The sequence below is a fragment of the Penicillium vulpinum genome (assembly GCF_028829585.1).
Source record: "Penicillium vulpinum strain IBT 29486 chromosome Unknown utg000001l_segment0_segment0, whole genome shotgun sequence".
NCBI classification, from domain to species: Eukaryota; Fungi; Ascomycota; class Eurotiomycetes; order Eurotiales; family Aspergillaceae; genus Penicillium; species Penicillium vulpinum.
In genome coordinates, this window is record NW_026643241.1 from 4,244,245 (window position 1) to 4,269,519 (window position 25,275).

Below are 25,275 nucleotides of genomic sequence, written 5' to 3' on the forward strand. Positions count from 1 at the left end.
GGTTTTACTGGGTTCGGCGACAGTCTAATATTTCCTGATCTCGGTCGATCAGAATGTAACTAGGATGTCTGAGATTTTCCATTGGGCCCATCTCCATTGACTTGTTTTGTTACCTGTGGGATCATGAACCCAGAGAAATACTTATCCAGCTCATCGACCTGGTCGGGTCTTACGCTTCGTCCAACCCACAGATCGGGACGGACAACAATCACCGCAGCGGTACCGTGATCAACCCCCCACATTGTATGGCCGTCCTCATCCGGCGCCTGATCGTCAAACACAATGGTTGCCGCCTCTCTAAGCCCCTGAAGCTCTGGCTCTGCCAAGATGCCATCGATCTCAAAAGGCAGTCGCTTCGCCACCAAGACGACGTTGAACACCTCCCGGGCTCCATAACGCAAATAGAAGCCCGTCGGATCACGCAAAGATTCAGAAAATTTCTGAACGTTGTACTTCGCCTGTCCCTCGATTGACGAAGCAAAGACCACAAGATGGAAATAGCCCGCACCTTTCATCACATCAAAGAGATACCCAGTAGTTCCCGAGCTGAGACTGACTCGTGGATTGGGTGCGCGAACGCCATTGTCGACAACCACCGGCGCGGAATCTTCATCTTGCGCGGGGAATAGCATTGACTTGCCGTATGCAACATCAAGACCCAGCATGAATGCGCCGTACTTGTGAAAGTAGTCGGCGAGGTAGAGATGCTCTGGAAGGGTTTCTCCGGGCTTGGCGAACCCATACGGCTCACCTCGAACGGCGTGTTTGATTGCTTTGGCACCGAGATCCTTACCCATTTCATGGGTGTGCGGCACTGGGATGTCGGAATTGCAGCAGTATCGAAGATACTTGCCCGAGAGATACACCACATTCGAGGCATGCAGCCTACGCTCCATATCATATGTTGGCATCAAAGTTTCAATTGGAGACAGACCACGAGCGCAATATCCCAGCTTCCAACCTAAATTGGCAGCGTCCAGAATTGATGCATTGAGGCCGAAGGCACCGAAAACGCTGTGAACATGTCTATATCCCGGTTAGCCTCTGCCAAGAAGTGGTTTGGTTGCCAGTTGGGGGTTGCTTTTAGATTCGACTTACGCAGCGTCGCCTGCCAAGTGCACTCTCAGGTCTTCGGAGGAGAAAGATTCGGCAACTCGTTCGCTAACCTTCCAGATAGCGTACCAGGTCAATGGCGAGGCGAACTTCACCGTGTAAGGGGCAAAGATCCGGTTCGATTGCTCCAAGACTTCCTCTGGGGTAATGGAGTGGACATCAACTCGTCCACCAGCTTCCTGGAAGCCCGGGTCTCGTTCTTGCCTTGCCTGGCGAGCGCGCTCGATCAGAGACATGTTGAGCTGTGTATACAGTCGAATGTGCCCATCTTCGCGAGGAATGATGATACAGCACCCATGCTCGGTGCTGAGGACACAGCCAAATATCCAGGCATGGGGGTAATCCGACTCATATTTCCCATCCATGATACCCCAGTATAGATCGGTACTCACGCCGTTGAAGGGGATCTCGAGTTTTTTGCGGATCATGCTAGACGCGCCGTCGCTGCCGACCATGAATTTGGCGCGAATGCTCTCCTCCCGTCCGGTCTTGTTATTACGAATGACCGCCTTGATGGGGCGTTCTGGATTTTCCGCTTCGGAGATCTCGAATTCCTTCAATGTGGTGCAGCGCTCCACTAGAATCTGATGGCGGAGCAAGTCGCGCACAAAGATACGCTCCAGCTGACCCTGCGTGATAACGTGCAAGCCTCGGAACCGTGAGTCTGACTGATGAGTTCGTCCGTGAAAGAGCACCTTGCCGTCTCGATAGACAGCTGTCCGCTCGATGATGGGACCCTCCTCGCTAACGTCGGTTGAGATGCCCCATGCGTTGAGTGTCTCGACGTATCGTGGCAAGACTGCATCCGCCCGGCCCGTCGGCAGAGGCATCTCTCCCTGGTCAAGAATGCGAAAGCTCACATTTTGTCGAATCAGACTCAAGGCAGTTTCAAGACCGGTGGGTCCAGCTGAAGTATACATATATTTGTGTTAGTTGCTTGCCCTTTTGCGCCTTGCCTTTTTCCCCCTCTCATCCCAATTGGCAGCAGGGCTGACCCCTCCGGTACGTGCTTTCATATGTTACTTACCACCGATGATCAGAACGTCTACATCCGAAGACGGATTCCACCAATCCGGGATTCCATCAGGACTGTTTGTGCCATTGAAGATAGTCGGCCACGATCGCAGCTTGCTGTCTCCAAGGGAATTATTGACTGGCGCAGTCGCAATGTCAACGGACTGTGGTGTAACATAGTGCGGCTTGGGTGGCGTTTCCTTTCCTGGCTGTGGGTATAGCCAAGGCTCGCCTTCGGATGGCTGCTTAAAGCCATTCTTGTAAGTGGTTGGCTCAATAGATTTCGACATCTTTCTTGTTGAATCACGGACACCAATAATTTCGTGACAGCTAGAAAATGTCGTAGATGCTCACAGTACCTACCGTAACTCGTGTGCCGAACGGGTCAATGCCATGCCCTTTTTAAGGCGATAGCCAGGTTTGGTATGGCATGTCAAAATTGATTCCAACCATGCTATACCTTGGCTGTTCTACTCCGGAGGCGCTCCTGTTGTTTCGTGTTGAGAAGAGTACACTCCGGTCCGCATACTACGTGCATCGGATTGTTGCTGTAGGAATTTACGGAGTATTCCTGCTTACGGAGCCGCGTAGAGCGTAGAAGGCGAAATATTGGCAGGTTTGGGGCCGCTTCCAACTGATTCGGAAATTCTACGCCGGGCCTTAAATGGATTGGTATCATGTCGCACTATATATATCGGAGCCTGGAATATCTGAGCATAATGCTCAGATGTAGTGGTCTTTTTGTGCCTAGTGTGTAACTCGCCAGTCCAGGGGCAGGTTATAATAATTGGAATGAGAAAGAAAGAAAAAGATCACCGGTCCCGATCATGAAATTTCCGAACAATTTATACACTCCGTTTCGCCGCGACCACCACTACCAACAGTATCTTTCAGTCCAATTCATTCAATGTTATATACTACATATGGACATACTAGTATTCATGGAGGGTACGGGTAAGCTTACAAGCCTCAATATGCCGAAGAGGGGTCGATTCGCCAGCCTGCTCATCAAGATATCTATTACTACCCTATGTTCTAGGATGCTTCTCATTAACTACTAATCTTGGCACTTTTTCGCTGATATATTATAGCTGGTGTTTTTACGGCAAGAAGGCTTTTGTATTGACGCCGGGAGAATGTTCGATAACATTGATAGCTAGGCCTCTGCAAAGCCCACAAAGCCCAAAGCCCAACCCAACCCAGCCCACTAATGGGTTGGGCTTTGGGCCTATCCTTCGGGCCCATCGATGTGTTATGGGCTTATACCTTGAGCCCATAGGGCCTATTTAGGCCTATACTGGGTCCCCATTATTCATCAAACAATACAAACATACCAATCCATCGCAACTGCATAATTAATACATTTTTTGCTGGTTTTTTTGGGTATTGAGATTACTTTTTGAGTGCTTGGCAATTGCAAAATACTACCACCATTATTATGATCATCGTGGGAATTATTAATTTTATATGAAATCCGGTATTATAATACTAGAATTAGTGTTGATAATTCCTACTTCTTACTATGATAATGAAATGTTACTGAGTATACAGGTTGGAACATACGTAAAATACAGTCATCAATCAGCTACTTTATGTATGCCAAGATGATATTTATATAGCAAAATGGGCCCTCGAAGCCCGGCCCAACCCATAGCCCACTGCGGTTTGGGCTTTGTAGAGGCCTATCAATGATAGCACATACGGAGTAGAATGGAAAGCACCCACAAACAACATCAATTCCAACATCCAAGATCGCTAAATACAAAGCTAGATTTCCGGGCGTACCTAAACATGTACATACTAATGAAAGTCTTGGTACATACGACCATACTACGTGGAGAACAGGGCTTCCCGTCCACTCAGCCGTACTTAAGCTATATTATCCACACGGCTGATCGTTTTAAGAGTCCTATGACTCTAGAGCTGAATCTGGCCATCACCGCTCTGTACCGGACCTTTTGCTTATCTATATATCCCTTTGACAGTTTCCCTACGAATTTATAATATATCAATGTACTGAAACTAGGTATTTTCTAATAATTTAGGAGTTGGGTAATATCAAATATTGATAGTTACGAGTATGAATCAAATATGCATTATTAACTATATGTACTACACCTACATACTATGTAGTATATGTATGGAGTACTAGAATAGTTAATGGAAATGTATGTATTCATAATATAGGCGTAGGTAGGGCGGTGTGAGCTAGATTTTTGAAATTGCCATCTGTCCTGAGGCGTGACTCCTGAGTCCTTGACTACTTGCCGGGCAGGTATCTGCTGTCATAATCGTGAGTTCTGAGTAGCAGCATTTCGCGAGGTGTAATTACAACGCCTTAGTCACATGTTTTGACTTGGCTACAACATCCGCCGCCAGTGCCGCCAACGACACGCTCTGGAGAACATTGAAGATGGAAATTTCAGCGGCCGCTTGAAGCGTAAGCATGTTCCTGAGCTCCACTGCGACCAGCGAGTCGACGCCATACTGGACAGGCGACTTAGTCAAGTCAATGTCGCTGGCTGGAATCATGAAGACCTCCGCAAGCTTGTTGGCAATTGCTTCACCCACCAACTGCGTTGCCTCGTCAGGCGAGCTGGCCCCTTTCAGTTGCACAGACAGTGATTTTGTCACGCCGTCCGTCTCAGTCTCAAGCGCCTGGCTTCGAGCGGCGGTCGACTGCCGAAACCGCAGAGGCTGGAATCGTCCATCGTGGCCCATGACGGAGTCCCATTGTGGCCCCGGGCCCGTGTTCAGACCGACAATGATTTGAGGTTGGTCGAGAGGAAACAGAACGGCCGCCGCAAAGGCTTGCAAAACGTCCGCTTCGGACAGAATGATCGAGTGGCCCGCTCGGCGCCAGCTGTCCAAGACAGCGCGGGCCTCGGATATGGATGCATATCCGACATCCTTCACAATAGCTAAATCGAGCGACACAGCTGGAAGTCCCATGGATCGTCGCCGGCGTGCCAGCGCATCTTGGAACGAACAACCTGCTGCGTAGTTGGCCTGGCTGGCAATGCCGAGGATGCCCGAGAGGGATGAGAGCATTATATAGAAATCAAGCGAGCCCGGATCCGAAAACCGGTCGTGTAAATTCCACGTCGCGGCCACTTTGGGACGAAGGGAGGCCTGCCAGTTCTCTAGCGTCATCTGTTCGAAAAGTGAATCTTGCAGTGCCATTGCACTATTCACCACTCCTCGGATCGGCGGCAGTTTCTCGTCGTGCGTGCAGATGTTAAGAGCTCTCGCGAGGTCATTTTTGTCGGCGACATCACAGGAGATAGCTACGACGTGGCAACCAACCTCGCGCAGGCCAGCCACAAATGACCCGGACTTGTCGGCACGACCGGCACTGCGGGAAAGGACGATGATATTCCGCGCGCCATGGGCAGCCATCCAGTGTGCAATAGATTGGCCGATACCGCCCAAACCACCAACGAGCAGGTATGATGCGTCTGGTTGGAGCTTGGGTATCGGGGCACGTGGCACTAGCCGGACCTGTTCATCAGGCTCGATCGACAGCACGACCTTGCCTACGGGTTTGCCCGCTTGAATATGGTGGAACGCTTGTGCGACCTCTCCTATAGGGTAGACCGTGACTGGGCGAATAGGCCGAACAATAAACTGCTCAGTGAGGCGAACCACCTCGTTAAGAACACGGTGCACCTCATCCCCTCGCTCTCGAAGAATTGCCATCAAGTCGAGCGACGCGAAGGTTGCTACCCGGGAGAAGCTGGCCATGTTAAGAAGGCTGCTGTTCTCCACATCGTGTTTACCTAGTTCGACAAAGGTGCCAAAAGATGCCACAACATCGAAGCTGGCCTGCAGTAAAGCCCCAGACAGCGAATTGAGTACAACATCAACACCACGTCCACTTGTGGCGGCGAGAATGCCCTTTGCAAAGGATACATCCCTGCTGGAAAAGATGCGCTCATTCGCAATGCCGTATTCACCTGTGAGCAAGTCGCGTTCCTCTGGGGAGTCAACGGTAGCGTAGACCTCGGCACCTAGATAGTCCTGAGCGAGGATAACTGCTGCTTGGCCAACATCACCTGCCGCCGCATGGATCAAGACCGACTGGCCTGGGCGGACTCTTGCTATATCCATCAGGGCGATATAACTGGTGCTAAATATGTATGGAAGCGATGCGGCTTCAGAAAAGCCCATTTCATCAGGCATATGCGCCATATGCTGCCAGCTCGTAAGGGCACGACTGCCTAAGTGGCCAGGCAGTAGAGCCATAACCTTATCACCTACTGCGAATCCCTGGTCGGCAGCCTCCAGACCTAACCGCGTGATAATGCCGGCGCATTCCAGTCCCATCCCGCGGTCGCGCAGTTGACCCATGGCTACCGAGACATCCCGGGAATTGAGCCCGTACGCTCGAGGCTCAATTTCAACTAGGTTGGCATCAGAGGTGTCCTCGTCCTCGCGGTCGACGTCGAATGCCAGCGTATCCAGCTGGCCGGGAATGCCAACTTCCAGACGCAACGGCCGATCTGCCTGAAGGAAAGGTACCTCCGGCAAAGAACTAGGGGACGTCCAATCAGGTCCTTCCGGTGAGACCAGTCTGTTTCGCTTTGGATCCTTAACAAGGCGCGGGATCATGAGCACACCATCACGCAGGGCGAATTCGTTTTCTTGTACTGCGGAAGAGACGTCGTCCTCGGAAGCCAAGCCATGTTTTAGCATGTGCACAATGGCCGAGGAAGCTGACTCAGACCACGTGGGTTGGCTGGGGTCTAAGTCCAGCAAGATGAGGCTGTGAGCAACAGACTCGTTTCGCAAGACACGCAAGAAACCGGAGGCCAGAGCCATTTCGGGTCTGTCGCACTCAATAGCACCGCCACGTGTGACCCAAACCAGGTTCGAGCAACTGGTGACCATGTCCTTGATACCTCGGAGGACCGAGTCGCCGAGATTGTGCAGCAATGGCTGGTCCACCTCGCCTAAGAATATGCAAGCCTTCCCAAGGAAGGTTGATGCTGTGGTAGCTTCGATTGTTGAAACAGAAATTTCCCTGCCCGGCACCTGCGCTATGGACTTGCGCAAAGCGTCTAGCCAGGACGTCGGTGGAGGCGCCTGGCTACTTACCACGATGACGACATCCTTTTCGGGCAGCTCCAAGGACGTCGCAGGCACCGATGAAAGCATGGTGCTCATCGTATGCATGTCCTCATCTGACCTCCAACTGCGAAGCTCAGCCTCAAGGCCCGTGAAGCCTCCACCTACGAGAAAGTCCTGCCACATGGGAGCGGACAGATGAGGACCCGAACCACGTTCAGCATCTTCGGATGTCCACCAAGAGGGAAGGAGTCCAAAGACCAGTTTCTGGTCGATCTGACTCTGTGTCGTCTCTCCAAACAAGAGTGAGCCACCGGGTTTCAGCAGCTTGCGTACGTTTGTAATTGCATTCCTGAGATTCTTGGTTTTGTGCAACGTGTCGATGGCAACCACAAGGTCATAATTTCCCAGCTTGGCACCTTGGTCGGATGGGTCCTGCTCAATATCTAGCTCGCTAAAGCTCACCTCCAAATACTCGCTCTGCGCTGAAAGCTCTTTCTTGGTGGCCTCAAAGGAAGTCGACGATGCTTTGTCGATAAAATGCCAACTGTCAACGAATGGGCCGCCTTCTTCGTCGCTACCAAGTACCTTCAGCGCGTGGCGTAGGACCGCTCCCGAATCTGTGCCGATCTGAAGCACACGGGCGCGAGGGTTCTTGTGAACGATGGTGGACAGCAGGGAGGTGAGATTGGAAAGAACCGGGCTCAACCGTAAGGCATTTGTTTGGTATCTGTTCAGCAGCTCCTCTGTCATGAGCTGGAGCGGATCGAACTTGCCTTGGAGAATGGGCCTGTTATAAGTTAGAATCGTGCTCTCAAGAGGTATTTTCTCCTTTTTTTTCTTCTTTTTCTGAGGGAAGCTTACACAAGCATAGGACCAAGCCGGCATACCAGCTCCCCCTCGACGCTCTGTGAAGAGGCAAGGATGATGTTTCTCTCGCGCATCTGCTGCGAGTCTTTTGCCCACGTATCGCTGTTGGGGCCTAGAATTTGTGCGGCTGCAAGTACAAGGGCTTCCTTCATCCAATCATGGTACCTGACCAGGTGCGGCGCGAGGTTAGCCACGTCTTGCTCAGTCAGACTTTGCACCGCATCGTGATAGAAGTAAATGCAGATACGCCTCAGGCGCATTAGCACATCTTTCTCATACTTCCGCATTTCATTTGCTGGGCCGAGCCTCTCCAGAAGCTGTGACGCACCATACGACCCCAGCGAGAGGGTGCTGGTCAGGTCTGGTGCCCACTTGATCTCGGTGCATAGTTCCTTGGTCTCTGGTTTCGAAGCTTGGGCGGTGGCGCTGAGCCCTAAAGACTGGCACACGAGGCCCTCCATCTCCAGTACAGCTTCATGGCCATTAACGAGCGTGATATCGGCCGTGAGCTTCTGTGCGTCAAATTGTGGTAGCGTGGTGTTGCAAATGAATTGGTGGCCGGCCGCGGAAGGCATCGAACATGAAACTCTTAAGTTTTGGATGAACCGTGGTACTCGAGGGCCCTGATCATAGGCACCGGCACTGGGGAGGGCTGCAATGGCCGAAACAACGATTGAGTCCAATGTCGCTGGATGGATTAGATGCTTCTCCAGTGGGGAATTCTCGGTCGGCACGTCGATGGTTGTCACGCAACGTCTAGTATCCTTGTTGCTGGCATCATGCAGGATGCTTGAAATATTCTGGAATAAGGGACCGTGAGAAAGGCCCAGAGCACGAAAATGGGCCCACATGTCATCAGGGTCGATACGTCGGACGTATCCCAACTCCGACAGAAAGCTACCGACGGTCTTTGTCGCTAGACCGTTGAAATCGGCTTGGATGAGTCCACGAGCATGTTGTGCCCAGCGGCTGTCTGCTGTTACAGACCATACCTCCCACTTCTTCCAGCCTTGGGAGCCGACCTCCTTGTCACTTACAGTCTGAAGCACCGTCTGTACCTCGATACCGTCCGCACTGTCAGGTACTACAAGGGCCTGGTGGATCTCGATATCGCGCAGGCTGAAACCAGCCAGCGATGCGCCCTTGTCACTCTTCTCTGCAAGCTGCTTCATGGCCTCAATCGCCAAGCAAACATAGCCCGCACCGGGGTACAGAATGCTTCCCTGCACGACATGGTCTCTCAGCCACGGACTGTCGGAAACTCGCACTTGCTGTCTCCAGTACGCTGCATCAGGATTCGTGCCTGGCACAGGGAAACCGAGAAGGTGGTGGAAATCCTCCTCTCTCGCGCGATAGGACTGGGTGTGGCGTGACTCCACCCAGCTCCTAACGTTATGGTTCCACGGGTAAGGAGGCAGATCGGTCAAAACACGGGGCTCGTGTGAGGTATCACTGCCGAGTTGAGAGAGGCTAATGTGCTGGCCCCTACGCAGGAGATTGAGGGCCATCTTGAGCATGCAGTCCTGTGCATTTTCGTTGCGCACGAGACAGCCCATGTAGGGCAGGCTAAGGCCTTCGAATTCGGGGAGTGCAAGGATCTCCTTGATAGGACCTCCTAGCGCAGTGTGAGGTCCGACTTCAAGAACAACGTCCACGTTGTGGCCGTGGCTGGCCGGCTCGCTCATGTCGCCAATCACCATATCGGTGAATGCATTGACAAATTCCACTGGCTGTGTCAGACTGTTGACCCAGTGCTCCGGATCGACCAGCTGTTTTGTGCGCGTAATGCGGCTCCCAGTGACAGGTGACGAGAAAATTACATCTAGCTCTTTGTCCTCTACACCGTCTCCAGAGCTAAGAGCAGCACGGAGGGCCTGTCGGTAGCCTTCAGCAACGGGGATCATGTGGTGGGAATGGTAGCCCGTGTCGACTTTGAGTCGGCGTGCAAATACGTCATCCTGGGTGGCCAGGTCTAGGACTTTTTGAACGGCCGTTTCATCGCCCGCAATTGTGATACTACTGGGGCTGTTGACACATGCAACCACTGCCTTGCCGTTTGCCTTTGTTAGCTGGTCAAGATAGTCCCGGGCGGCGCTCTCCCCAACTCCAACAACACCCATGCCACCTTTGGGGCCCTGAGATCTCTGCGACATTTCACCCACCATGGCTGCTCGGTAATACGCAACCACCATCGCTTGACGCAGATCCAAGGCCCCGACGGTATATGCAGCCCCAATTTCACCTGATGAGTGGCTGCTGACGGCCGTGGGTCTGATATCCCATGACGAGAGCAAGGAAACCAGGGCCACCTGTACGGCAACGCATATGGGAATGCTCAGCGCAGGGTCGTGGACTCTAGTCGTGGCCGTATCCCGCATCAGCTCCTCCATCAGGGACCAACTGGCGCCGAACTTGACGAGGTGTTCCTCCGCCTCCTGAATAGTAGACCGGAATAAGGGGTATGTATCGATCAGTTCGCGCGCCATGGCATTCCACTGGGCTCCTTGACCAGTGAAAACCATTCCTATGCGCGGCACCTTGTCTCCTGGAAGGCGGACTGGCTTGAACTGAGGCTCGTCCAGGCAATGGATGACTTGCTCCAGCACATTTTCATTGCCGGACCACTGCACGGTGTGTGTCGAGACCCAACCCGACGGAAAGCGCGTCCGGTGCATGCCGAAAGTCCAGGCTAGATTTTTTATGAGGCGTTCCGGGTCAGCAGTCGAGGAAGTGCGGCCCTGTAGGTACCCTTTAACGGCAGAAACCATGCCTTGACAGGCTTGCTCGTCGCGGCCATACATAATGAGCACCTCTCTCTTCAAAACCGAATCCTTCTCTATCCTTGTTCTAGTGGAGCTTTGAGAGAGGAAGGGCCTGGCGTCCTCCATGATGACGTGGCTATTTGTTCCGCCGTAGCCAAAGTTATTGATGGAAGCACGGCGCGTCTCACCCTCGGCGGCCGGCCAGGACTCCATCTCCGTGACGACTTTCAGGCCCCATTCATCTAGCTTCAGCTTGGGGTTTGGTTTCTCAAAATTAGTGTTGGCTGGGATCTGGCCCCTTTCCATGGCTAGGACAACCTTGACCAGCGCCGCTATGCCCGATGCTGCCTCGGTATGGCCGAGAGATGTCTTGACTGAGCCGACATACAGCGGCCGGGTCCGTCCTGTATTTTCTCGTCCAAACATAGTTGCGATAGAGCGCGCCTCAATGCCATCCCCCGTTGGTGTGCCTGGGAAGAGAAAAGCTGAAGTCAGTAGAGTTTCATCAGAATTGCCTCCAGTTGGCTTACCGGTACCGTGGGCCTCAAAGTATTGAGTGTCGTTGGGATTAAGGCCGGCTCGGCGGTACGTCTCCCGCATGAGTTCAATTTGCGCCGCTTCTGATGGCGACGTGATGGTTTCGGACTTTCCATCCTGGTTCAGAGCCGATTCGCGAATAACGGCTCGGATCGGATCGCCAGCCGCCAGGGCATCGCTACAGAGATTGATGTTCATTAGTCTCCACCACCCACTACTCTCTGTATCTCTTCGAATCGTATATGGACTAACCTTAGCCTCTTGATGATAACAGCACCGACTCCCTCGCCACGGCCATAGCCATTTGCGCGCGAATCAAAGGCGTAACACTTGCCGTCAGGCGAGAGCATGCCAAGTGAAGAGAATAACTTGAAACAGTCTGGTGCTAGCAGCAGGTTGCTTCCGCAAACAATTGACATATCGGCTTCACGAGCGCGCAGACCGAGGATGGCCTGGTGCAGTGATACAAGAGCACCGGAACAGCCTGTATCGATTGACATGCTCGGACCCCGAAGGTCGTAGAAGTGCGAGATTCGGTTAGATGCCATGGCCGAAAACGTACCAAGTAGAGTAGACCGCGGTAGGTTGTCCCCATCCCGTAGAATCCCATCATGGTAGTCGTGCGTAAAGACGCTGGCGTATACTGATGTGTTAGAGCCGGCGACATGAGCAAGTGTGAGGCCAGCGTTCTCCAGCGCCTCGTAAGTCGACTCGAGCTGGAGCCGAAACTGAGGATCCATGGCCTGTTGGGAGTCACCATAAGTATGTGAGTGTTCTATTACACCGGCATGTCTTGGTATTGTTGAAGAGGTTATCTTACCGAAGCAACTTCGGCCGGAAAGCCAAAAAAGGCGGCATCAAAGAGGCCCACGTCTTCTTCGATGAAGTGAGCTCCCTTCACGCTTGTCTAGAGTTCGTTGGTTAGCAACTTAGGATCGATTCCTCAAACGAAAGCAGCGTCTCTCACGGTGGCTAGCTTTGCATTGTCGGGATGATATTGTCCCTTGTGGCCGTACCGAGACAACGGTACCTCGGACCATGCGCTTCGGCCCTCAGCTAGCATACTCCATAGTTTTTCAGGGTTGCTGGCGTCACCCCCGAACCGGCAACTCAGGCCAATAATAGCAATGGGCTCAGTGGCCCATTGAGCGTCCACGCTGGTGCTGCCCATGTTGTGATGGTTGGAGGTATTGATGATAGCTGGAAATAGTAGATCGGACCTGTCAGGCTATAGATGTGACGAGAAGGCCAAAATAAATTTCAATCCGGGAAACTTCTATGAGATCAATCACAGCGTTCATTCATTCGTCCAGATAAGTCTGACGTCGAATTGGAATTCCTAGATCGTGAACGGGTGAATATCCGCAAGTCTGCAGATCTTCTCAGGCCTCTGTTTGGTGGCTTAGAATGCGTCCCGAGGTCGTCTTTCGTATCGTTAGATATTATCTAGAATCTCTGAGATAAGTATTGTCGACCGAAAAAAGGCTTATTATGCACCAGGCAGAGAAATCCGACGGCGGCCCTCCAAGCCATAAAAACGCGGTCCTACTCTTGAACCGTGAATCATAAGCCAATGAGGCTTGTTCTGGCTCACATGCTGTTTCGTTATCGTAATCCTGCTCTACTCTGTGCCATAAGGAATCCAGTACAATCATTACTCTACTCCCGAAGCCCCGGGATCATACTCGGGCCCGTAATGACCTTGTGCGCGGTCGACATGGGCCCGAGTATTACTCCCTCCGCATTACGGGAGGCGCTCAGCCACTCAGAAGCAAACCAGGCCCTAAGCCTTACTCCTTCTGGTCGGACTGAATTACAGCCTTATAATATTGCATCCTAATGGATTCCAGTGAGATAAACAAACGACCTATGTAGTCGTGCATCGGATTCCTCCTCTTTTTCTGTCGATTTGTTTTGTTGATACTTCTTACTCTTCCTTGTCCAAAATTTTGACATCGTCCGCCCATCTTACACACACTATGTCACGGACAAAGACCAATAGCGCAGGGCCCGCGGTCGATGCGTCGCGGGAGCTCGCGACGACATTCATCTTTGGCCCACATATTGGCACCTTTACAAAGCAGGCGATGGACAAACATGTTCGACCCATCGCCCAAGGCCCTCACCGAGAATGGATTCTCAAGGCGATCACAGGGTTAACCGGTTATTGGGAAACCCTCTCAGAAAAGATTCCCGAAGTTGGGGCTGCCATCCCGGGCCACGAGCAGCTAAGCGACTTGGATGCATGGTTTCGACATGAACAGACCAACATGTTGCCCGAGGCTGAACTACCAAACATCATCATTACTCCTTTAATGGTCCTAATCCAGCTCACGCAATATTGGCAGTACCTGGAGCTCACCCAGGATAGCACTGCCGGAGGAGACCTTCACGCCAACCTTGTTGCTCAACAGCAGCTGCATCAACAGTCAGAAAAAACGAACCGCTTTGAGTCCCTAGGGTTTTGCGGGGGGATGCTAAGCGCTATCGCCGTGGCCAGCGCACATAACCGACACGAGCTAGAAAAGTATGGCTCGGTGGCGGTACGGTTGGCGATGCTCTTGGGCGCACTCGCCGATGCCCGCAACGTGTGGGACAGTGCCCGAGGCAAAGGCCGATCGACGGCATTTGCTGTAGCCTGGATCAGCCCCAAGCAAGAAGATGAGGTACGGCGCATCATTGAGTCCTTATCCCCGGATTCGTACCTGGCGGTGATGTTCGACGCCACCCGTGCCACTGTCATCACAACAGAGAACACCGCGCCGCTCTTATCGAACCGGCTTCGGGCAGAGGCTGGGGCGATCGTTCAGGAGCTGGGCATGCGGGCGCACATTCATAGCCCGGATTCGGCATGGAAAATCTATGCCGACATGCTCGTGGAAATGTGCAATGCCATGGAGGGTCTACAGTACGCGGCTGCGGACAAAATGGCTCTGACAACGTACAACAACCGCGCCGAAGGGAAGGCGGTGCAGGCGCCGAATGTTACCGAAATGCTAGTGCAAGGAATTTTAGTGCACCAATGCAACTGGTTCGGAACATTCTCCTCTGTTATGGCGGATAAGCAGCCACTGTTGGTGACTCTGGGTCTGCAAAAGTGTGTCCCACCGAGTATGATGCGGCGTGTAGGAAAACGCCAGATATACGTCCCGGATGATGCAGCACGCCTTTCACCTCCTGTGAAGCCTCTCACGGAAATTAGGGTACCAGAGCCTTCATCCTCTTTTATCCCCAGTCAATTCCAACTTCCGGTACCCTCCACGCCGGACCTCAACGACAAAAAAGACTCTATTGCGGTTATTGGAATGTCTGTGAAGACGGCGGGGGCCGATGATCTGCTGGAGTTTGCGGATATGCTCAAGACGGGAGAGAGTCAACACGAGATCATCACCGGAGATCGTCTTCCGCAGGATGTACTGTTTCGAGAAGGCCCAGAGGGCCAACGCAATTGGTATGGCTGCTTCGTGCGCGACTCGGACGCGTTTGATCACAGGTTCTTCAAGCGCAGCCCGCGAGAGTCGGCCGCCATAGACCCACAAGGCCGAATTGCTCTGGAGGCAGCCTACCAAGCCGTGGAGCAATCCGGTTACTTCGCAATGTCCCAGCCAGACAAGCATGTCGGCGTCTACCACGGACTCGCGGCCGTAGATTACGATCAAAACGCGTTCAGCAACGAGCCTAACGCGTTCACTGCCACTGGACAACTCCGTAGCTTCATCAGTGGGCGGCTTTCGCACTTCTTCGGCTGGACCGGCCCCAGTATGACATTAGATACGGCGTGCTCATCCTCTATGGTGGCGCTCCATACCGCCTGTCTCAACATCATGGCAGGCGAGTGTACGGCAGCTCTGGTCGGCGGTTCCAGCATCATCACTAGTATGCTGTGGCACCAGGATATGGCGGCTGGGAACTTTCTCAGCCCAACTGGCCAGTGCAAGCCGTTCGACGACAATGCGGATGGTTACTGTCGCGCTGAGGGATTCGGGTTTGTTTTTCTCAAGAAATTGTCCGATGCAGTGCGCGACGGAAATCCTGTGCTTGCAACGATTCCCAGTACAGGCGTTTACCAGAATCAGAACTCAACGCCCTTATTTGTACCAAATGCACCCTCTCTCTCCCGTCTGCTCACGGACGTGGTACGTAAGTCGGGGGTACCGGCAAAAGACATATCATTGGTGGAGGCTCATGGCACGGTAAGTTTTCAAGCTCGTATTGTTTCTTTGACAAAGCTTGTTTCACTGCTAATTACTCAGTACAGGGTACGGCGGTGGGCGATCCGGCAGAGTATGAGAGTATTCGCTCCGCTCTTGGAGGCCCCGTGTCTGGCCGTCGCAACAAGTTGGCTATTGGGTCTGTCAAAGGATTTGTAGGCCACGCAGAAGGTGCTTCCGGGGTGCTTTCACTCATTAAGGTCATTATGATGATGCACCAAGGATTCATTCCGCCCCAAGCCAGCTTTACCAAAATGAATCATAACATTGACGTGCGACCGGATGACATGATGGAGGTAATCACCAAGCTGCGGTCATGGGACGATAAGCACAAGGTGGCCCTTATCAACAACTATGGTGCTTGCGGAAGCAATGCATCCATGATTGTCGCGCAAGCCAAAGCGCCCTCGCGTGGTCGATCGAGAATCACGAGCGAGAACTGCCAGTACCCGTTTTGGATTCCCGGCATGGATCCTCGCGCGATCGCTGCTTACAGGACCAAGTTGGCTTCATATCTGTCTTCGTTGGCCACAACGCCCTATTCTCTTGCTGATATATCATTCAACATGAGCCAACAGTCCAACCGGGGCCTTCCGCATGGCTATATTTTCACATGTCGTTCTCTTCATGAGCTTGAGGAAAAGCTGCGGCAGGGGGTCGAAGCTGAGTCAAATGCTGCTGTCCCAACTAGCATCACTTCAATCAAGCTAGAGAGACCGGTGATCCTGTGCTTTGGCGGCCAGATTTCCCAATCGATAGGCTTGGACCGTAATCTATATGAGTCTATCCCCGTCTTTCGCCAGCATCTGGATGAAGTTGACTCTGTTGTCACATCTCTTGGGGTTCCGAGTATCTACCCTGATATTTTCATGCGCGAACAGGTACGAGATGTCATCCACTTACAGACTATGCTGTTTGCCATGCAGTATGCCTGTGCCAAGAGTTGGGAAGATTGTGGTCTCCAGTCGAAAGTTGTCGCAGTAGTCGGCCACTCTTTTGGTGAAATTACTGCTCTGTGCGTGGCGGGTGTATTAACGCTGCAGGATGCGGTGCGGCTTGTTGCGGCGAGAGCCACACTGGTGCGTGATTTGTGGGGACCAGAATCCGGTGCCATGATGGCGGTTGAGGCCGACGAATCGAGGGTTCACGATCTTGTCCAAGCGGCCAATGGTGCCTCTGATTCAGATGGCTCGGTTAGCATTGCATGTTATAACGGTCCGCGCAGCTTCACGCTAGCTGGCACTACAGCAGCGTTGGACGCCGTGCAACTCCTGATAGACGGCAAATCTTTCCAGGTCAAGAGCAAACGACTCGTCGTGACCAACGCATTTCATTCCAAGTTGGTCGACAAATTGGTGGACGGCTTGGGGGAGGTTGGGAAGCAGTTGAAATTCCACCCAGCGGTCATCCCCATCGAACGCGCTACGGCAGAGGCGAGCCAAGGAGAGTTGGATTGGACCTTCGTTCCCCAGCAAATGCGCCAGCCTGTCTTTTTCAACCATGCCGTGCAACGCCTGTCCAAGAAACATCCGGACGTTATCTTCCTAGAGGCTGGTTCGAACTCCACCATCACGGCCATGGCCGCACGAGCGTTGGCGCCAACAAAATCGGATCAACACTTCCAAAGTCTTTCCGTAACCAACTGCAAGTCTGGTCTTGACGGCCTGGCCGACGCCACGGTCGCGCTTTGGAAACAGGGTCTCCGGGTAAAGTTTTGGGCTCACCACTTGCTGCAGGCATCAGATTACCCGACGATGGTCTTGCCACCATATCAGTTTGACAAATCGCCCTCCTCGCGGCATTGGCTTCCTATCCAATCGCCGTTGAAAGAGGTCAATAAGAGGGCTGCCCAAATGCTCCTTGACCAAACCGGTTTGCTTCCAGCAGAGGCAGGCGGCAAGCAGAAGCCATCAGCGTTGTGGACATTTATCGGATATCAAGACAGCAGCATGAATCACGCCCGTTTCCGCATCAATACAGAGTCTGACCAATACATGGAACTGGTGTCGGCCCACGTGGTGGCCCACACGGCGCCTATCTGCCCGGCCACACTCGAATTTGATATCATGATCGAGGCTGTGCTCAGTCTGCATCCAGAGTGGGCGAAGGCCGGCGCCATGCAGCCTGTGGTGCGTGATATGGTCAACCACTCGCCAATCTGCTTCGATCCGTCGCGAGCCTTCTATCTAGATCTGGTGGCGGCTGATGCCACTCAAGAATGGAAGGCTCGATTCTTCAGCGTGGAGAATGAATCAGCCAGAGAGGAAACGCATGCGGATGCGTGTGTGCAAGTGCGCTCACAGGAAGACCAACAGTATATCAAAGAGTTTTCACAGCTGGCGAGGCTGGTCAGTTACAATCGGACTCAGGAACTGCTTCACGCTGGTCTTGACGAGGACGGGGTAGAAATCCTTCAAGGCCGTCAGGTCTACCGAGCCTTTGGTCAGGTAGTTGATTACTCAGATATTTACCGCGGCGTGCGCTATGTCGTGGGCTCCGGATTTGAGTGCGCCGGTCTGGTGCAGCTGGACGCGAAGCACCGGCGGCCGAACACCTGGCTAGATGTGCCACTGAGTGACTCATTTGCGCAAATCGGCGGCATGTGGACCAACCTGATGAGTCCAGAGACATCGAGGCTGAGCGAGGATATCTATATTGCTAAGGGAGTTGAGCTGCTAATGCGGGCGCCGACCCATCAAAGGGCCGCGCATGCGGGGATCGACGCGTGGCACGTGTATGGCCGCCATGCACGACAAGGGGAGCGATCCTACATGACGGACATTTTCATCTTCGATCCTACGACTGGAGAGCTGGCTGAAGTCATGCTAGGTGTGCAGTGGGGGCGCGTGGCGAAAACGTCCATGAGCCGGATGCTGCAGATGAGGACCAAGGATGATTCAGTTTTGCGCATCAAATCTGCACCAAATGTCTCTTTGCATCAACCTAAGGCCGCTGCTAGGAGCGTCGACGCCAGTATTACGACAGCAAACCATGCCATCCAAGCGAAGTCTCCGCCGAGAGGTAATGCGCAACTGGTCTCAGCCTCCGTCCGACGCGATATGACAGACGAAGTGCGCAGCTTGGTGGCCCGCCTGACGGGGATCGAGAGCATCGAACTAGAGCTGGATGTCGAGATTGCCGAATACGGCATTGATTCACTCATGGGAATGGAATTTGGTCGTGAAGGTAAGTGAAATCGCATATATATATACATGGATATATCTATTCCAGTTGTTCCACAAGGCTAACTTCGAACGTAGTGGAGAGAATGTTCAAGTGCGCGCTGGATCCAGCCCAGCAGATGGAAGCTACCACGCTACGCAAATTTGTTGTTTGTGTAGAGAATGCGATGTTTGGGTCGGGATCTCCTGAGAGGACTAATGAGCACCTCCAACCCCCGAAACGGGAAAAGAGATCATCTAAAGTCCAGACTAAGGATATGACAGAGGCAGTCTGTAAGCTGGTCGCCACCGTGACGGGGTTTGATACTGATGAAATGGGCCTCGATGCCGATATCGCGGAGTTCGGGATCGATTCTCTGATGGGCATGGAGCTCGGTCGTGAAGTAGAACGGGCATTTGGATGCACGCTAGATCAGACCGAACAGATGAGCGCCAACACTCTTCGCAAGTTTATAGCATGCGTTGAGAATGCTGTGCTGAAGGCGACGAACGGTGCAAGCGGAGAAAATTATGACGAGGAGCAGTCTGGCGATGAGGACGATTCCTCTGGAAACTCGACAGCGGTAATTATAGGAGAGCATGACGTGGATTCGTCTGATAGTTGGTCCGATTCAAGCCCTCTTTTGACGCCGCCATCAGAGACCATCGTGGTGCCAACAAGCTCCCCTAGCAAGCTGGCCTTGTCGGCTTCGGATCTTCTTATCTCATTTGACCAAGTCAAGCAAGCAACTGACAAAGTACTCGGCCAGTACCATGTCGATCAATTCGAGCGGGCTTTTCTAGCCAGCAGCAACCGTCTCTGTACGGCACTCATAGTCGAGGCATTTGACAAGCTTGGGTGCCCTCTGCACTCTGCCACTCCGGGCCAGCGACTAAACCGAGTGTCATTTCCTCCGCAACACGCTCGACTTGGACAGTGGTTAAACCGCTTCTTAGAGCGAGATGCACGCCTGGTAGATATTGACTCTACTACAGGGCAAGTAACGCGCACCTGGTTGGCAGTGCCATCTAAGACGAGCCACACGATGGTGCCAGATCTGCTGGCCCAGCATCCAAACTTTGCAACAGCCACCCGGCTGGCCTATCATGCCGGTCAGGAGTTGACAGCCATATTGAGTAGCCAATTGGATGGCTCATCTATCATATTAGACAACGCCAAAGGGGTGGCGCTGCTCGAGGCTTTACATACTGAGTACCCTTTCTTCCGTGCTGGTTATGACCAGATCCAGGAGGTCGTGAAATGCGTTCTTGAGCGCCTTCCTGCCAGCCACGCAGGAGAGACGTTTAAGGTGCTTGAAGTAGGAGCTGGGACCGGGGGATTGACGCTCGTGATGGCGTCTCTATTTTCCGCTCTCGACAGGCCGGTCGAGTATATCGTCACTGACTCATCCCATCTCATGGTCGGTCGCGCCCGCCGGCGTTTAGAGCAGCAGTACCCATTTATCCGTTTTGCGGTGCATGATGTCACGAATATCGTGGACCAAGCGCTACATGGACAACATCTGGTGCTGATCAACGCCTCTTCTAACGTGACATCGTTCTCCAACGTGCGGCCGGTTTTGCGCTCAGACGGCTTCCTCTTGGCATTACAGATGACCCGGGATGTCCCTTGGGCTTCTCTTGTCTTCGGCCTGGTCGATTCCGGCCTCAGGCATGCCACCGCCGAGCCCGAGCATTGGGAGCGCGAACTGCACGACGCCGGCTTCGGGCATGTCGACTGGACGGATGGACACATGTCGGCCAATGCGTACCAAACAGTCATCATGGCCATGGCATCAGGCACCCAGGGTCCACGGTCACCTAAGGCATCTCCTTTGAAAGAGGCAACAGTGATTGATCATGGGGCGCGGACAACCGAGGCAGAGAGACTGGTGCAGCAGTATGCCAACGGCTGGGCTACGCCAAATATGCTTCGACTACAGGCAAAGATGCAAAACAATGGGCAAGCTCCTAGTCGTGGAGCTGTTGTTCTCGTAACTGGCGCGACTGGTAGCTTGGGGTCCCACATTGTCCAAAAGCTGGCGGAAAATCCAACGGTTGCCCAGGTCGTATGTGTGAACCGCGATTCCGCCAGCGTGCCCGGCCTCCAAAGACAACAAGAGGCGTTCCAGGAACGAGGTATCAAGTTGGCGCCGCGATCCCGCGCGAAGCTGCGTGTACTGGCAACCGACACGGCCAAGCGGCAACTCGGCCTGCCGGTGCATGAATACACTTGGCTTGTGCAAAATATCACACACATTATACACAACGCCTGGCCCATGAGCTGGACCCGCCCTGTCGCCGCGTTTGCGCCCCAACTTCAGTCTATGAGAAACCTATTGGACCTGGCACGGGATGCAGCCATTGCGCCTGGTCGGAACCGGGTCCGGGTCGGCTTCCAGTTTGTCTCCTCCATCGGCGTCGTCGGCCAGTCTGGCACCACAGGCCGCGTACTAGAGCGCCGCGTCCCCGTCTCATCTACTGTGCCTATTGGTTACGCTGAGGCCAAGTGGGTCTGCGAGGCTCTTCTCGATGAGACACTTCACAAGTTTCCCGCCCTGTTTCGTCCCCAGGTGACCCGCCCAGGGCAGATCGCGGGCTCATCAACCAGTGGGTATTGGAACACGGTCGAGCACCTGCCTTTCTTCATCAAGTCAGCTCAGGCTTTGGGCGCGTGGCCCGAACTAAACGGGATCATGCAGTGGGTGCCTGTCGATCTCAGCGCCGCCGTAATGGCCGACCTCGTCTTGAATCCGAACGCGTCTCACCCTGTCTACCACGTCGACAACCCCGTCGGCCAGCCGTGGAACGAGATGAATCAATTTTTCGCCCGCGCCCTGGGGATTCCCAGCTCGACTGACTTGGTACCCTTTAAGGAATGGGTCCGGCGCGTCAGGGCCTCGCCGCTCGTACCCGAGACCGAGAATCCCGCCGCCCGACCTGGGATGCCGGACTGGCTCGAGTCAAACTTTGAGCGGATGGCTTGTGGGGGACTAATTCTAGATACTGAGCAAGCCCAGGCGCATAGCAGCACCATGGCGAGAGAAGTCGGGCCTGTCGGTGAGGAAGTGGTGTCTAGATTTGTAGAGTATTGGAGGAAAGCGGGCTTTTTGCACTGATGCGATTTATGTATAAGTTGGACCTTATTTAAAGCAGTATAGAATTTGAATCCAACGTTCAAACATTCATTCAAACCTTCAACCCTAGATCTTGAGTGAAGTCCACGGGTGTGCATTATCCCAGATTGTTATGGACCTGGGCGTTTAGATCACGTGCTGGGGATACGCGCCTGCGCGCCCCACATTGTTATTTCCTCCTGCCTTTCTTTCTTTCCTTCCTTTCCAGCCTGAGCTATATCTTGTTGAATGGACTCTTTTCCTTGGATCAAACTGCCTTATTCACACAGATCATCATTTCGAATTTGAAGTTGAACTTGACTTCTCTATATACCGTTGTAATAATATATCTAGGACGAACTTGAAGCGGCAGTATGCACATGTCAAGTTCTAACAAAAAGGGGATCTTATAGCGAGGAATAGTACCTCCAGGGCTAGACAAATTACCAATATCATATTAAATTAGATTTCACATATAGTATAGGCAGTACGTAGTAATATACTTTCTGCCAGTCTAAAAATTAAAATTATGATCTCTCATCCAACCTATGGGCCGCCGCAGTACTTACAACAATATAGACCATAGGATTTAAGTGTCGAGGAACTTTGCAACATTATGATAAATAAGATGCTTGTTGAAATCTTGGAAATTGTCAAGCTAACTTGAAAGAGTTATATTAATGTAGCTAGAGGTTCATGAGGAAACTTTCTATTCTATGCGATTGGTAGATATATATGAACTTGAAAAGCCCGAGATTCATGTCATGAAAGCGAAATGTTCGACCGCTGAGTCTAAAATAATCAGACAGCTACCTAGCCAACCTTGATTTTTCTGCGGTCCATGAAGATCGACAGGCATAGACAAAAGCAGCCGGAGGCGATGGACAGGATGAACACACGACTGATCGCGTACACAATCGCTGCGAGAACTTCCTGCTTTTGGCCCTCACTGAGGCTGTCCAAGAGACTGCTGCCGACGCCGGAGGTAAGACTCTGAATCTGTGTCTTGTCCATTGTTGGAAACTGATGGCGAATCCCATTTTCGGCTAGGTTCAGGAAGATGCTGTTTGCAATAGACAGTGCAATGGCAAGGCCTCCGCCTCGAGCACACATGATGAATCCAACAGCACTCGATGTCTCCTGCGGTGGAGCCAGCCATTGGGCGACGGCAAAGGGAGCATTAAGAAACATTCCCGTACCAATACCGTTGAGAACCATCCCACCGTAAATGAATCCATTGGACGTCGAGAGATCAAGCTTGTAAAGCATGGCGTTGGCGGCGATGACGAGGACCGAGCCGATGACATACCATGGCATACTGTATCCTGATTTGACCATGAAGTTCCCGCTTAACATAGTAAAGGCCGCTAGGGAGCCGATAAATGGCAATAACCGCACACCGGACAGCAGGGAACCACTGTGCTGCACAAACTGGAAGTAGAGCGGGATGAAATAGATGGTCACAAAAGACGATGTCCCCGCAGAGGCCCCGACCAAGAATTGGATTAACAGGCCCCAGTGCTTCAGGAAATGGACCGGAAACATTCGATTCTTCGGGTCAGACAAAACCTGGTGCACGCAGAGCATGATGAGAAGAACGCCTGAGACACAAAACATTGCAATCTCTTGGGCGCTGTTCCACTCAAAGGTGGTGCCACCGAAGGAAATGGCCATGAGCCCAGAGACGTACACTCCGATGACAAGAGTGTTTCCGATCCAGTCCACTGCTCTCATCCGGTCCCAGAATTTCACACCCGGTCGCAGGTCCCGGGACGGAAGCAAGAAGAAATACGCTGGCGCAAAAGCGCCGCCGATGCACAAGTTGATATAAAACGCCCATCGCCACGTTGTGGAGGGGTTAGAAGCGAAGGCACCTCCAATGACCGGTCCAAGGCTAGAGCAAAGATGGCATAGTCAGTAATCAGTAATCAGATTCAGTCTGCTCTCCACTCGGTGAAAGAGCACTCACACGGTGCCAAAACCAAACACCACCCCGATAGTTCCGATATACTTTGGTCGTTCCACAGGTGTCGTGAACAGGGACAGCATCATCATCACACCCAAGTACATTCCTCCACCGCCCAGGCCACCCAGAGCACGTCCGATAATGAGTGCATTCATGTTTGGCGCTGCGCCGCAGATAGCCGAACCGACCTCGAACAAGGCTACGCAGAGCACATAGATCCATTTGGGATTGAATTGACTATAGATCCGACTCCTGCATATGTACATAATCTCACAGTTAGCCCAAGGCAACTTGGCTGCGCCGGGTCGAATCGGTGCAAATGCTTACCAGAGCAGATTGGTGCTGGCAGTTCCGAGAAGGAAGGAAACTGAGAGCCAAGGCAACTTATCTATTGACTCGAACTCGGCGATGATGTCTGGCTGAACATCGGCGACAATCGTTTGATCCAGCGCGAACAAGAACACGCTGGACAATATGGCCGTCACTAAAACACGAATTGTTAGGGAATACATCCAACGCGGGAGTTATAGAACACGAAAGTCATATCAGAACTTACGAGCAAACACCCATTTTGTTCCGTGTATATCTCGGGGCGGACGATCCGATGATTCCAGGGTCAACGGTTGTATGCGATTAGACACCGCCTTGCCTGATTGATTCCTGTTTACTGCATTGCCGAGTGACCGGCCTTCATCTTGGTGCACTTTCAAGCCTCGCGAGATTGCTCTGGAGTCGGTCCAGCCAGTCGCGGCCCCTTGATGCTGCATTTCGGTGTCGGTGGTGGTGGTTTCCGACATTGTGTTGAACACGGGTGAAGGAAGAGGTGAGGTTGTGAGTGATTCCCGAGGCGATTCGAGAGTCAGAAAAAGGAGGTCCGCGTTCTTTGGTGCATCTTGATCGTCCTAGAATAAGGGCTAGCCTTATCCAGCGCTACAAACATACCTACATGTACGCATTCATTTTCGGCGTTAACCCAGCTAGCAACGAAGATATGCTTCCTACCTAACGATAGGAGTGGACAAAGTGGAGCTTCCCAACTCGGGTCCGTCCACCCTTTGCATAACTTATTTCATTGAATGCAGCTCTCAGAGCTATAGCCCAATGATAGGTACCCTCGGTGTTAAAGACGGCCGGAGATAACGGTAAACTCCGCACATTGGACCCGAGTAGTGGAGCGATGGCGGCAAACCCCACTCGCCTTAAATCCAGCCACTCCCGAGGTCCATAAGCAACGTTGGTGTCTTTCATTTTTCATAGAGCAGCCGGGGTCTAGGTAGTACAATCTCAGTCTCTTGGGTAACTTGTTCCTAGGCATATCTTATTACCACGGGGAAGGACTGAAAGCTATTCAGTCACATAGTACAACTAACACCGTTTCTAAGACTAGTATAAAGCATCAGATTCTACACCAACCTTAGAAGTGATTCCAGATGAGACTGCTCTATTGAAGCTTCCGTG

At 52.6% G+C, this 25,275-nt stretch overlaps 4 protein-coding genes across 4 annotated transcripts; 1 reads left to right on the forward strand and 3 right to left on the reverse strand.

Annotated features, from left to right (window-relative positions):
- Positions 1-59: 59 nt before the first annotated feature.
- On the reverse strand, positions 60-2,417 carry N7479_001539 (FAD binding domain-containing protein; the record flags this gene model as incomplete). Its single annotated transcript, XM_057249236.1, has 3 exons — positions 60-1,026; positions 1,099-2,020; positions 2,141-2,417. The coding sequence occupies 3 exons, from the start codon at positions 2,415-2,417 to the stop codon at positions 60-62; spliced, it is 2,166 nt and encodes a 721-aa protein (XP_057113668.1).
- Positions 2,418-4,455: 2,038 nt separating this feature from the next.
- N7479_001540 (type I polyketide synthase) lies at positions 4,456-12,534 on the reverse strand (the record flags this gene model as incomplete). The annotated part of the gene is made up of 6 exons (XM_057249237.1): positions 4,456-7,984; positions 8,059-11,296; positions 11,357-11,541; positions 11,616-12,106; positions 12,184-12,270; positions 12,331-12,534. The coding sequence occupies 6 exons, from the start codon at positions 12,532-12,534 to the stop codon at positions 4,456-4,458; spliced, it is 7,734 nt and encodes a 2,577-aa protein (XP_057113669.1).
- An 808-nt stretch (positions 12,535-13,342) lies between these two features.
- On the forward strand, positions 13,343-21,854 carry N7479_001541 (uncharacterized protein; the record flags this gene model as incomplete). The annotated part of the gene is made up of 3 exons (XM_057249238.1): positions 13,343-15,556; positions 15,622-18,760; positions 18,835-21,854. The coding sequence occupies 3 exons, from the start codon at positions 13,343-13,345 to the stop codon at positions 21,852-21,854; spliced, it is 8,373 nt and encodes a 2,790-aa protein (XP_057113670.1).
- Positions 21,855-22,664: 810 nt separating this feature from the next.
- On the reverse strand, positions 22,665-24,614 carry N7479_001542 (uncharacterized protein; the record flags this gene model as incomplete). Its single annotated transcript, XM_057249239.1, has 4 exons — positions 22,665-23,745; positions 23,821-24,069; positions 24,145-24,301; positions 24,374-24,614. The coding sequence occupies 4 exons, from the start codon at positions 24,612-24,614 to the stop codon at positions 22,665-22,667; spliced, it is 1,728 nt and encodes a 575-aa protein (XP_057113671.1).
- Between the last annotated feature and the right edge of the window lie 661 nt (positions 24,615-25,275).